Source organism: Helianthus annuus, chromosome 7 (genome assembly GCF_002127325.2).
Source record: "Helianthus annuus cultivar XRQ/B chromosome 7, HanXRQr2.0-SUNRISE, whole genome shotgun sequence".
Lineage (NCBI taxonomy): Eukaryota > Viridiplantae > Streptophyta > Magnoliopsida > Asterales > Asteraceae > Helianthus > Helianthus annuus.
This window is the reverse complement of record NC_035439.2, coordinates 116,379,130-116,394,029: the sequence shown is the minus strand read 5'-3', so window position 1 is coordinate 116,394,029 and position 14,900 is coordinate 116,379,130. Positions and strand designations below refer to the sequence as shown.

At 39.5% G+C, this 14,900-nt stretch overlaps 1 protein-coding gene across 1 annotated transcript; it reads right to left on the bottom strand.

Moving 5' to 3' along the window:
- Positions 1–10,313: 10,313 nt before the first annotated feature.
- Positions 10,314–14,735, bottom strand: LOC110868774 (receptor kinase-like protein Xa21). The gene is made up of 2 exons (XM_022118028.2): positions 11,901–14,735; positions 10,314–11,829 (listed from the first exon to the last, which is right to left on the bottom strand). Exons 1-2 carry the CDS (start codon positions 14,596–14,598, stop codon positions 11,438–11,440), a joined length of 3,090 nt encoding a protein of 1,029 aa, XP_021973720.1. The 5' UTR covers positions 14,599–14,735; the 3' UTR covers positions 10,314–11,437.
- Positions 14,736–14,900: the final 165 nt, after the last annotated feature.

Genomic DNA, 14,900 nt, shown 5'->3' with positions numbered 1-14,900 from the left:
AGTTACTCAAACAAGTCGAAATGACAAGATGGCGTTATTTTGAGTTGCGTAAATTCGCATAAAAGATACATATGTTGTGTAATTAAAAGATGTTACCATATTGTCTAATGACACTAACAAATGGTCAAAGTGTGAGTAATGCTTAGAAGGTTACTCAGTTTATGTACATTGGGTTGAAACTCAAATAAATTATGTAAGAAAAGGTTTCGAGGACGAAACCTCTTTAAGGGGGGTAGACTTGTAACACCCCAAAAAAATGGATTTGGTAATTAAACCACGTTACTAGTGATGACGGGTAAAATACCGTTAGTGGTAAAAATTAACCCAGTTAATATTAGGACTTAAATGAATAAATTTGATATGAATTAAAAGAGGATAAATACATTGAGGAAAACAAAGTATATAGAGAAGGCCCGAGCTAACGGGACTTAAAATATAACGGGCTACGACTACCCCGAACTCACTAAGTTAAACTAGCAAAGTTTAACCTAGTTAACAAAACAAAGTATTGTTGAAAATAAGTAGGTTGTAGCCTACTTACTAGTTAACAAAACTTGAGGGGCCAAAGGTGGAATAATCTAAAAGATTATTTACTAAAATCAAAAACAAAACACACACACACCTAGTGTGTTCGTGAACGACCAGGAGAAGGTTCCAAGGAGAGCCAAAACCCTAACTCCAACAAATCAACAAATTGAAGCTCAAATCAAGACCCAAATCGATGCATGAACACATATAAATGATCACCTAGTCGTGGGGATCACAAGGTATGTCGAATTTTAAGATTTGGTGATACTTTGAGATTATGATGAACAATTATATTCGAAATTCTGGAATGAATATTGTATCTATGAGTGCTATTGTGTTGAAATCTTTGTTTAGAAACAAACCCTAGTTAAAAACTTGGAGAATTAGTGTTAAAACTAGGGATTTGATAATTAACCTATTATGTGCTAAGTGGGTTTTGATTATGTAGTGAAGATGATGGTTTACACATGTTTAAAAATCATCATAGTTGCTAGTAGAAACAAGATACTTGAACAATTTGCAAGTTTGAGTGTTGAACATACATGACTTGAGATGGGTTTTTATATGATATAAAAGAATTGATGTTAAGATCGTGATATAGATGCTTGAAATCATGTTACCTAGTAGTTAGTGTGTAAAAATTTGATTTCGTTAAGCATTCGGATGAAATGCCTAAGTGAAATTCAATAAACCAAATGTGCAATGAATAAGTTGATAAGTCGATTGACTTTAAAAAGTCAAACCGACCAAGTATATGATCAAATGATAAAACTCGATATAAGAAGCGTAGGATGGAATAGTCGTAAATGATTATGACTAACCCAACCGTCTTACGAATTACAATGATAGTTTGACGCATAGCAAGCTAGGTGAAAGCTTGGGGAAGGAAGCGGGTCAAACGAATCAAGAACGAAGGAAAAGCATAATTCGGATGCAAAGTAAGTATATCTTACACTAGTCATATATATATATATATATATATATATATATATATATATATATATATATATATATTTTAGAGTACGTAAAGGACAAATATCTAATTGAGATATGGTGTTCCGGCGTGTAGTCGTACGGAACAAAATAATCAAATATGATAAGAAACCAAAGTGATGGTTAGAAATGAGTTAAAATTGGTTATTCGATCATTTTATGATGAATGAAACATGTACTTTTAATGGTTATCAAATAAGGTAAATTATAATAACCGATAAGGGCAAATTGGTAAATTGACAATATTTGACAAATTGGCGATGGTAATTGGTCATTTAGACCAAACGAGTCAAAAGGGTGAAATTATCACCCTTTGACAATATTGACTAATGGGTTGTCAAGTTGTATGATTTTAGGAAATAAATAGCACATGGATACTTACATCGCTATCATTTAACGGCCACTAAGGAAAGGTATTGAAACGGGTCAATATATTGACCCGAGCAATATATTGACCCGAGCCAGGTATGTATAATGATACAACTCATCATGTAGAATTTGGAGTTCTACAAGAATTAAACAAGGTTAAAATATAGATATTTGGTTACCTCTTAGGTAAACCGAATAAATTGAGTTATGATTAAGGTATTTTAGAAACATATCGATTTCTAAACAAGAATATAGTTAAAAGGTCGTAAATTGGAATCAAACATGTACTAATAGTCCTTCGTCGTAAATGAAGGACTAAAATTGACTAAAACGCCCTTGTAAGTGAAATTGAGCAAACAAACCATAAAGGTTGTTTGGAAATAAGCGATAGGATGAAATAAATACTTTGAATAAGTATGAAAAGCAAAAGACGTAAAATATTGGTCAAAAGTCTCTATAAAGAGTCTTTGCCGTAAAATAATGATTTGAAGTGTGTAATTTGGAATATATAAATCACTACATTGAATCCACCACAAATATAGTTGTGGTGGGAGGTCATTTGATAAGAAATGTGGGCATATGTATTTGGAAGCGAATGAAAGAGATTGGTGTTTAAAATATGCATAAATACCCTTAACGGGTCAAAATGAGCATATGGGTGAGAATGAGTTTAAGGAGGTATATAAACCTGTAATTTGAAACCTATTATGTTAAACATTTTTGAACTTGATAGGTTTATGGGAAATAAAGGTCAAACAAACTCGTTTGTTCGATAAAAATAGAACGGGTCGAAAGTTGGTAAAAAGGGAAATAGCCGAAGACTTAAAAGTCTAAAATTTTGTAAAACCGGAGGTTAGATTTTAACTCCATAAGGTGGAGAATCAAATTACAATCACGTAGGAAGAAACGGTAGGTTAAACGGACAAGCGGTTTGAAAGATACGAAAGTTTTCGTGTCGTTAAACGGCAAAATGGAAAAGCTGGATGCAGGGACCACCGTAACTTACGGTGCCACCGTAAGTTACGGTGGAGCTGATATGTTTACGATGGTTACATACTGAGTTATGGTGGAAGGACAGACTTTCAGGGGCTACCGTAACTTACAGTGCCACCGTAAGTTACGGTGGACCCAGTAACAAAATATATTTTATTTATTTTAAATTCCCGGATTTGTTTAGACACGTTTTAAACCCCGTATAACTAAAGCATTTCATGTTTATGAAATGTAGGTACTTTTGGATGCCGGAAGACGATCAAGCTCAGTGAAGAACCGAACACGATAAAGATACACGCTTCCGCATTTTGCCACGTTGTAAATTTTAAACAACGAATTCGATCACGTTATGTAGAATAACTTATGATTTGTAAAAGTTTTAATAAACCCGTATTTCTATAGCATGTGTAGCCTTAAGTACACATTTATTTGTTGGTAATTACATGCAAAATCGTTAATTAGTAACTATGGTGTTACATCATCACATTGTTCTAATGCAGGAAATGTAAATTGTTCAAAAGCAGGAAAAGTAAATTGTTCAGACAATCACAACCATCAAATTTAAAAAGTGGGCTCCGGCCTAGGCATAAACATCCATCATCGCCCACTTCGCTGCTTTCAAGGGGCAGCTCCCTCTTCCATCATGTCCTCTCCGGCAGCATCTCCTCCAGCATTCATCCCAGCCTTATCAGCAGCATCCCTACCAGCATCCTTTGTAGCACCAGCGTCACCTACCTTCTCGGTCACCTTAGTGGGTTCCTCTGCAGCAGGTTTTGAGGAGGGCTCCACGGGGTTGCCACCAAGATCCTTCAGTTTCATCTCCCAGACCTTGATGTTCCAGGAAGGGCATTCAAAGCCCAGAGCCTTGGCCTCATATGCCATTTTTAGCCTGGCCTGGAGGAGGGAGATGACAACTGAATTCTTAAGGCTCTCCCGGTATGAGGCCATATCCTGCTCATGTTGAACCTGCGCTGTGTCGTACTTGGCTTGAGCTTCTTGGGTGATCTTCTGGACGGTGGACTGATGGTCTTGAGTCATGGCCTTGTATTTGGCTTCATAATGCTCCGATTTGGCGGTGGCGATTGCTACTTGGTCAGCGATAGTAGCCTCAGCCTTCTTCAGTTGGCTCTCCAACATGACGTTCGAGCCACATGCGTCCTCGTAAAGGAATACCAGGCGTTCGAGGCCCTGTAAGGTAGGTAAACAGGTATCAGCCTAAACTAACATTTATAATTAGCATATGATGCAGGATATAAGCCGGGATACTAACCTGATTGAGGAAACCTGTCATGAATTTGCTGGAATCCACGAACCCGTGATCCTCATATGGGAATACATGGGGAGTAGGAGGATGATCTGCTTCCTTCCTCTTTCGGGAGCTGGAGGCCCGGGTCCTGAACGCTGGAGGAGCTTTGGGAGCGGTGGTGGTCTTTGAACTGCTGGGCTTAGGAGTGTTGGTTGGCTTTGGGTTAATTTCTTGTTTGATGGGTGCAAGGCTGGAATAACTGTCCAACTCATCAAGCTGGAAGCCTTCGAGGTTGATGACCGGCACTGTGTCAAGGGAGAAATGTTTAATTTATGTCATTTATATCTTATAGTCAAATTGCTCATCTATACTTACCGGACATTTCTGAACTGGATTTCTGACTTGAGCTTGTGAGAGACAGGGAGAAGGTTCTTTCGGAGGCAGGAAGACGGTAAATCTCTTTGATCCTGGATTGTGATTCTGCACTTGGGGGTGCTAGGTCTCTGAAATTCGCTGCATGAAAATCAGGATATCAGTCAGAATAAAGTTAAGAATATATTTGTGGGTGCTCCTAAAACCCTAGATCCTACCCTTGGTTAGCCAACTAACTGGCAGGTCAAGACCCCCGTCGATGGAGTCCCTCTTTACGAAAAAGAACTTTCGTTGCCACTGATCTTCGTTCTTGGTGGCTTTAAGTATTAAGGGATTTTTGGAAGTGGAAAACAAGAGAAAATGACTATTTCCATGAGATCTCAATCGGTATGCTATGGGAAGGTCTTCAATGCACAAGTTAGGGCAATGACGAGATTTGATTTGGTCAAGCACCATCAAAACCCGCCAGACCATTGGCATGGTTTGGGCGTAACTGAGACCGGTGAGCTCGAAGAAACGAGAAATAAAGGGTGGAAATGGATATCGGAGTCCTAAAGAAAAGGGGTAGGCAAAGAAGCAAACCCATTCGTTTGATGACGCGTCTAATCGGACTTCCCGATCGAAGGGCGAATGACAGTTCCGGTGGGAAAAGCGCCGGAGTCCTTCAAAGCGACGATATCGGCATTGTTAAAAGAGCAGATCTCTTTTTCTGGTTCTCGGATGAGATTTTGGCTCACGAGGGTTGGGATCAGATCGTTCGGGCGAGATCTTGTTCGCGATGCCATGAGGAATGTCAAGCAAATAATAAGGAATTCAAAGAAAGTAGAAGGTGAGAGAGAGGACGGATACCTGAAAATTGCTTGGAGAAGAATGATAATAATAAGGGATATCTCAGCTAATTATAGGCTGGATATAGGGGGTGAAGTGTAAAAGAAGTGTGGGAAGTTGCACAAGGTCACCTCAAACTTCATTTCATTATAAGTGCCTCGGTTTGCGAGATAAGATTTTCGAAATATATCCGTTGGATTGGTATACCAACAGATATATTTGGGGACAATTGTTATGGGTCATTTTCTAAGCATACATATCCTAACCAATATCCTGCCTTTGTTTGTTCGCTTGTGACCAGGATGCTGGAAGAGGATATTACTGACATCTTGGGTAATATCCTGAGATTTGTTAATTAACCATGTGCAGGTTGAAGACTAAGACTTACCAACGGTCGAAAGGACTTCTTCTCCTCAAGACTCGGACTAATTTGTTGAAGAAGAGACGTTGAGCCCGAAAGACCAGGTCTACAACGTTCAATGAGGGAATATCCGGTGGATCCCGCAAGTTTAGGATAGTTTGTTGGTTTATCTTTACTATAAATAGATGTGGCGGATCAGTTTAAGGCACACACTCTTTCACCATCACTTTCGTACACTTTTGCTCTCTATCTACTAGCAACCACTACACACAAACACTTGTACTCAAATCTCATTGTAACACTTAGTTGATCCGCACCACATCCTGCACTGTATCCTGATATTTGAAGCAATAGAAGAACAAGGCAGCTGCGATTGTCAGCTCCCAAGGTTTTATGCCGGTGATCTAGATTGATCAAGGGCTTTCCTCGTACATCTCGTGTCAACCCCTTTACTTTTTGCTCATTGTTTGATCATTAATACAGCTCGATATCCTGAGCCGTATTCTGAATACTGTTTTTCTAAACAACTTAACGAACACATTTTCAACAACACTTTCTAGCACACTACCTCACTTAACTAATTTGATCACTAAATTGCTTAGGTAATTTTTGACCAAAACAGGTATTATTTTATATGTATAAGTAAACATACAAATACACGTAATCATATAGTTTGATATTTTTGGGGTGTTACATGTACTTTCATGTTTTTGATAATTTAAGCATATTAATGCAGAAGTTGTCCTTTTTTTCTTTTGGTAGCTTGAGTAGTTAAAAAAACATAGTGTTATCTTCCAAAGAAAATGTTGAAGTGGTGCTCCCAAAAGACAATCTATGAAGAAATCTTGGTAATATATAAAGAAAAACTCTACATACCAAAAACTAATACACATTTCCTTAATTTGATGATATTCTCATGTTTGTTTCTTATCTAGTTTATTTCATTACAATTTTCTGATCTTTATGCTAACTACATACATGCTCTTTATTACAAAACGTGTTTTAGTTCACACTTTCTATCTCTAGCCAACTTATCTTTTGTTTATCCTATCATTTTCTCGTCACATATATTACCTTCATTGAATATATATTGCAAAATTAGACAGATATTATATATTTTTAGAAATACAAGGATACAAAGTGTAACTAGTAGATCTATATATAGATGATGTATCTTAACAATTGATATACAATAATGCAACAACTTCCTCCGTTTTAACTTGGTACATAGCCGGGTTTTCTAAAAACTTAATTGTTGCCAACACTATTCATTGTGTACTGTTCATCGGCATTGTTCACCGGCATTGTTCATTGCATACTGTTCATCGGCACTATCAGTGTCTCGACATGACTACCGATTGCCTTTATATTGCTCACCATGTTTGTTTTAACGAACTCTATTTTCCTTTCTTACTTCCCTCTTCCCATCCTTCCCCGCATGTGCCTGATCTATATGTCACCAGCTATCCTACACCTACTTCACCTGACCTTGTTAACCATGACTCGTCACCCGATATCCGCACTTATGCTCGCCGCTCTAAACAGTTGGCCACTTCCACTCACACGAATCCATTCACTCAACCTGATATCACTCAAACCAGCCTTAACCAAACCCAAACCTTAACTACCCAACCAAACCCAAACCTTACCTACCCAACCAACCTCGTCACAAACTGAACATACCCTAACTCAAACCCAAACCGAGCCCGCAATCCAAATCCAAACCCAAACCGAACTGACTCCCAAAACCCATACCCATACCCAAACCTATACCGATCTTACCCCGCCACCCCAAACCCAAACTGTACCTATTCCTACAAACTCGAACATTGGACACTATCATCCCAGACCTGCTAACCATTGCCCAAACCCAAAAGAACGGGTTCCCTACAATATCTCTCTGTCACTTCCCCTGATATTTAACCTGTTACCTTTGTTGTTTCTAACAAATATCCTCAGTTTCGTAGTGTCATGGCTAAAGAATATGCAACCTTGATTCGTTATGGTACGTGGACTCTTGTTCCTGGTTTCTAATGTTAATGTGGTAGATTGTAAATGGGTATACAAACTTAAAAGGGATCAAACATGTTCTATTACATGTCACAAAGCACGTTTAGTGGTGAAAGGGTTTAAACAACCAAAGGGGTGGATTATCATGATACCTTTAGTCCAGTTGTGAAATCTACTAGTATCTGTAAAGTTTTGTCTCTTGCTGTGAGACAACGTTGGACACTTAGACAATTAGATGTTCAGTATGTGTTTTTACATGGTGACCTGACTAAGAAAGTTTGTTTGCGCCAACCATAGGGCTTTGTTGATCCTCAGAGACCGGATCAAGTTTGTTTGCTTCATAATTCCTTATATGGACTAAAGCAAGCTCCCCGTGCACGGTTTACTCGACTTACTCGGGTGTTACACTCTCTTGGGTTTATTGGATCTAAAGCGGTTCCTTCGCTTTTTATTTAGTGTGCTCGGGGCACTCTTCTATATATGATAGTTTAAGTGGATGACATTATTCTTAAATGCAACTGTCCAACCGTGATTGATCGGGTTATTCAAAATTTGGGTCACACTTTTGCTATTCAGGATTTGGGTTCTCTTTCATATTTTCTGGGTGTTGAAGTTGTTAAGAGGGGGTCTGATCAATATGGTTCTTTCTTAGCGGAAATACATTTTGGAGTTACTTCATCGGGTTGGTTTGTCTCAGACTAAATTGGTCACATCACCGATTACTACTAATGCGAATTTGGCTCTTGGTGAGAGTCCTTTATTTGAAAATCCGATCCAGTATCGTCAGATTACTGGTGCTCTATAGTATATCACCATTTCTCATCCAAACATTACATTTATTGTTAATAAAGTCTGTCAATGTATGAATTCTCCTACTAAGAATCATTGGTCTACTATAAACGGATACTTCGCAATCTTTATGGTACATCAGATTATGATCTCTTGATCAAACAGGGTTTTGGTTCAACACTTCATTCTTACACTGATGTTCATAATTCGTCTTTGCATGCTTTCTCAGATGCAGACTGGGCTAGTTGTCCTGATGATCGTCGATCCATCGAGGGATATTCAATATATGTTGGGTATAATCTTATCTCTTGGTTAGCCAGAAAACAATGAACTATCTCTCGGTCATCAGCTGAATGGAATACAAAGCTTTAGTTGACACGGTTGTCGAGCTCACCTGTTACGGTTTTGTGGTGTGACAATTTGGGTGCCACATATTTATCTGCAAATCCTGTGTTCCGTGCTCGTACGAAACATTTTGAGATTTATTTTCTCTTTGTAGGAGAGATGGTGGCAGATGGAAAACTCTTTGTGCAATCCATTTTTACACATGATTGTGGACATATTTACCAAGCCATTGTCGTCACAACGATTTGCTGATTTACGGTCAAGCTACGAGTTGTTACCCGGCCTTAGCTCGCTTGCGGGGGAATATTAGACAAATGTTATATATGTTTAGAAATACAAGGATACAAAGTGTAATTAGTCTATATATATATAGATAATGTATCTTAACAATTGATACACAATAATACAACAACTTACTACGTTTAACTTGATGGGAAAAACACGAAACCCGGTCACAAACGGTAAACACAAACGCGGAAGCAAACTTCGTTTGACCAACAATTTTCCCAAACTTGAATGAACCTTTGAGGATGCAAACAAATAGGGTATACCAACTACAATCTAAACAACCCGAAAACAATAATAACAAGAACACCAAATTTTAGCGTGGAAAACCTCTCAAGAAAGGAGAGTAAAAACCACGGGACTACTAGAGCCGCTTCAAATCCACTATCACCAATTTAGAGCAATACAAAGTCTTCCCTAGGTCTAATAGAGGCATACAATAATCATCATACACTTGGAATCAACAACATCAAGCATATGGAATCAAATACGAAGACAAAAGAAGGAAATCACCAAAATTCTGCAGAAATTCTGCAGCTACGAACAGAGGCCGTGCAGACGAACTTCCAGACCTGATTTCGACAAACCCACCGTTGGATAAGGTCGCCCTGGTGTGCAGATGACTGTGCCCAAAAATCAGAGCGATCCAACGGTTCAAACTCCGGGAAACGGACGACCTCTGCAGCTAGGTTTTGGAGTGACGGAAATGAGCGAAAATTTTCTTCTTCTTTGTGTGTTGTTTTTGTGAGGGTGTTTGATGTGTACCACTTGGTTTGATAGATAACCCGTTAAAGTGGGTCAAACTCCACAGAAAATAGGTGGAAACTAGAAGAATATTTAGAGAGAAACTCAGACTTAATTCATTTCATTCATTCATAAAAACAACCAAACTACAAACGAAAATTATAAATAGTAACAAGACTCAAACTACCCACTACTCCTTAACCCATGTTCTCCTAAAATAGTGCAGAAATTACTAACCACTTTGACTTGACTCTTTCTTAACAAAGGAAATAAAATAACTAGTAAAATAAATATCATACAAAATTAAATAATACAAATCCCATCTGCCGTAAAGTAAAGCTTCTGATGCATATCATTGTCACCCAAGGAAATGAGCACATAACAATCCCTCCCACATGAAAAATCCTTGTCCTCAAGGATAAAAATTGAAAGAGACTTGGAGTTCCGCCAAGGGGGACGCCAATCGATGATCCTTCCCGTGTCCTTCGGGCGAGGCTTGGTGAAATACCACGGAGGCCGCCACTCGACGCTACCGGTAACATTCAGAGTAGTTTTCGTGAAGCGCCATGATGGACACCACTCGCGCTTCTTGGCCACATCGATAATCGTTTTCACTCTCGTCTTCATTGTTGATGATTGGCAAGCTTTCTTCAATGGTATTGCTGCTGGATTCGGAGATGGGGAAGGGCTGAGTACACCAGCCGTTGGTACTTGTTTGGGTGCAACTATAAGGGCTGCTTTTGTTGGAGGTGGTTTGGGTGAGGGTGCCAGTTTCAGGGAATGAGTCTTTGCAAATGGTGATGTGGGTTTTGAGGGTGTTGAAAGTTATAGAATTGGTGGAGATGGTAGTGTGAGTGCACTGGTTGGCGGTGGTGGTGAGGCAGCAGCGGGTGATGGGGATGGCAGTGCGGTGGCGGAAACTGGTGGTGGTAACCGAGTTCGGTTCTTGAGAAAATCAATAATCTCAACAAGCATTGACTCGATTCGAGCCAACGACTCGTTCCATTTTTGAGCGTCCATAAGAGTGGATCAAGACCGCTCTGATACCAATTGATGTGTACCACTTGGTTTGATAGATAACCCGTTAAAGTGGGTCAAACTCCACAGAAAATAGGTGGAAACTAGAAGAATATTTAGAGAGAAACTCAGACTTAATTCATTTTATTCATTCATAAAAACAACCAAACTACAAACGAAAATTATAAATAGTAACAAGACTCAAACTACCCACTACTCCTTAACCCATGTTCTCCTAAAATAGTGCAGAAATTACTAACCACTTTGACTTGACTCTTTCTTAACAAAGGAAATAAAATAACTAGTAAAATAAATATCATACAAAATTAAATAATACAAATCCCATCTGCCGTAAAGTAAAGCTTCTGATGCATATCATTGTCACCCAAGGAAATGAGCACATAACAGTGTTAACCAAATGAACCCTGCTTCTTCTCTTTTATCCATCTTCAAAAAATAAGATTGGGCCATAGAAAGTATTGTTGGGCTTCCTCATTGGCCCAAAACCCAACATAACTCGCATTATCAACTCTCACACTTGAGTTTAGTTCACAGGTTCAAACAGAAGATAAGAAAACAGTTGAAGTCCCTAAAATGGCATCCTTTATCAATTGTAACTCTTGGATAACACTAGCCGTGTCCATTCTATACTGTGGTGATTCCATGGAACATGACACGCCTATTTCCAGCAACAAACGCAAACACCTTTCTTGATTCGTATAACCTGTTGCTTCTTCCTTGTTGCTTGTCTTCTTCTCATCTTTCAGAAGCACCGGATCAACGATCTCCAGTGCACCATCACCCATGGCTTTCTTAGCATAGTTGTGTAGGCTGAGCTCTTCTCCAAACATGACGTCAGTAGGCTTCTTACATGTCATCATCTCCAGCAACATGATCCCATAACTGTACATGTCTGCATTTCTTGACACTTTGCTCCCAACCCCATATTCTGCAATCAAACAGGAGATGAATATCCAAAAGTTATGTAAATTTTCAAATAATTTTACCAGCACAACATACCTGGAGCTGCATACCCAATGGTTCCTCTAACTCCAGCCGAGCTGCTATTATATCTCTGTTGGTACTCAGAATGAAGAATCTTTGAAAGCCCGAAGTCTCCGACATGTGCAACCATATCTTCATCAAGAAGAATGTTGCTTGGCTTCAAATCACAGTGCACAATAGTCTTTCCAGCATGATGATGGAGATAATTAAGTGCATAAGCCACATCCAGCGCGATACACACTCTCTGAATCAGGCTGAGTTGATGGAGCTCACTTTGGGGGTTATGTAACCATTTGTCTAAACTTCCATTTGGCATGAATTCATAAACTATGGCTTTGAATTCACGGCCTTGGAAGTCAATGCCACTGCAACAAGTTATGACTTTTGTTAGGTTTCTGTGTCGGGTATTTCTCAGTGCCTCGCACTCGGAAATGAAGCTCTTGGAACCTCCCCGACGATGGAGATTTAGTACTTTGATAGCAACATTATTCACATTCACAACGTCTGTATCAAGGTACCCTTGATATACAGATGAAAAGCTTCCTTCACCGATTAAGTGTTTAGTGGAAAACCCGTCGGTTGTTTTGTAGAGAGTTTCATAAGAAACTTGAATTAGGGGCTCCCCAGAAGTAGTCTCTTCTGGATCATCTTCTACTTCCTTTTTCCGTGGACAGCACAAAAATAACAACACCATTGCCACAAAAATCAGAGCGGAACCAAAAGCAATCACTAATATAACTGCAAGACTCAACTTATTTTTCGTCTTATTAGATCGGCACTTGGGTAACTGAAGTTCAGGTTCGCCGCCACAAAGCCCACTGTTGCCAAGAAGAGACACCGAACTTGCATTGGCAAACACTCCTTTTCTCGACACTTCGCCTTCTAAATCGTTGAAAGACATGTTGAGATTTCTTAAAGGCATTACTTCAAAATAAGCCGGGATTTCCCCAGTGAAGTTGTTATGTGAGGCATCAAGGTTTTCAAGGGCTCGTAAAGATCCCAATGATGCTGGAAAAGATCCCGAAAAGAAGTTGTTGCTGATGTTAAGTTTCTGGAGGCTGCTGCAACTGCCTATGCTGCTTGGAATGTTGCCTGACAATCGATTATTGGCCAGAATAATTTCGTTTAAGTTCTTAAGATTGCCGACCTCCACGGGAAGTTGTCCCGATAATTGGTTATTACCCAAATTCAGGATACTAGATAGTGACGACAATTCGAATAGTTGCCTAGGTATGTTTCCGGTAAGGTTATTTCGATCGAGGTTTAATCTTAGTAACTTTTTACAGTTACCTAAACTTGATGGTATATTACCGTTAAATTCGTTTAAAGTCAGGTAGAGTTCAGTAATTGATGCCAGATTTCCTAAAGAAACAGGAATGTTCCCTGAGAAAGAATTACTCGTAAGATTTAACCTCTGTAGATTTTCAAGATTGCCAATGGTCACCGGAAGTGTGCCTGTGAATCGATTACTTGACAAATCTAGTAGCGTTAGACCGGAAAGATTACCCACCGACGAAGGAAGGCCACCGGAGAAATGATTTGAAGCAACACTTAAAATATAAAGCGTAGTCGACAAATTTCCTAAAGATTCCGGTAGGAAACCTTGTAACTGGTTGTTACCAAGATCTAACACTCCTAGTATTCTGCAAATTGACAAATCATCTATAAACTTCATTTCATCATCTTCCCCACTTCCAAAACTATTAGAACTTAGTGACAAGATTACAAAATTACAAAAATTCCGAGAAGCGATTGCTAGTTTTCCTGAAAAATTGTTTCGAGCTACATCTAGGACTTGTAGTTGTTGGGAACTGAGAATGGATGGTGGAAGGGGGCCTGTGAATCGGTTATCTGGCAAAGAAAGTACCGCAAGATTAGGCATAATCGAGCCTAAGTTTGCGGGTAGTCTACCAGTGAGTTGATTATTATCTAGAAATACTTGTTCTAGGGATGAAAGATTATAAAAAGAAGGCGGGAGGGTACCGACAAGGTTGTTTCCGGGCAATGCAAGTCTTCTCAAGTTAGTCAGCCGGTGGAATATGTCGGGAATGCGTCCACCGAATTGACACTCGCCGAGAGAAAGTGTCTCGAGCAATGTAAGATTTGCAATGGACGGTGGAATCCCGCCTTCTAGGATGTTTGTGCTATTCGTGTTAAGAAAAAGGAAGTATAGCATGGACAATGAACCAATTTCATCTGGGATCTTGCCGACCAGAAGATTGTTACCCAAATGAAGGACTTGGAGGTTGGAACAATTCGTTATGGCAGCCGGAATGTTTCCCGTGAAAGAGTTGTTATGAAGGCGTAGTTTTTGTAGTCTAAAGAGACGGCCAATTTCAGGTGGTATCTCACCAGAAAGTGAGTTGTTAAAGAGATTAATCTCACTGAGAAAGCTTAGATTTCCGATGGAAGGAGACAACGTACCGGTTAAGCCTCCGGATGAGAGGTCCAAGAGGGTGACTCTTTGGCGGCGGGGGTTGCAAGTAACACCTTCCCATTGGCAGAAGTTAGTGTTGGAGTCGTTCCATGAGGTCATGACACCTTGCGGGCCATCTTTAATCATGGATTTGATGGCGAGCAACGCCAGGCGATTGCTTATGGCGGCGCTGCTATTCTGTGCTGTCGTGGTGTGGATGAGTACGGAAAACGCTGCAAAGTGCACCAGAACCGCGAGGAGAAATGATGGCGCAAAACAGAACCTGTTTGCACCCATTTTTGGTAGTGAGTAGTTGAATCAAGTGCGGTATACTTCAAATCTTTTGCAGGTGCATATGATCATATAAACGCAACGCAACGCGACACCTGACTAGATCAAAACTTCCTGATTGTGACGTGTGTGGCATATTCTTCTATCATCTACGAAATTGCATTCTGGTTTCCCAAGATGTTAAATGTATTGGTTTTAAATGTTCTGTTATGGCCCATGGTTGAAAACTTCTACTTTCAATATAGCTTTAATTGTGTTCACTCTTGTCTTTTAAAATACATAAAAAATAAAATAAAACAAAAGTGTGA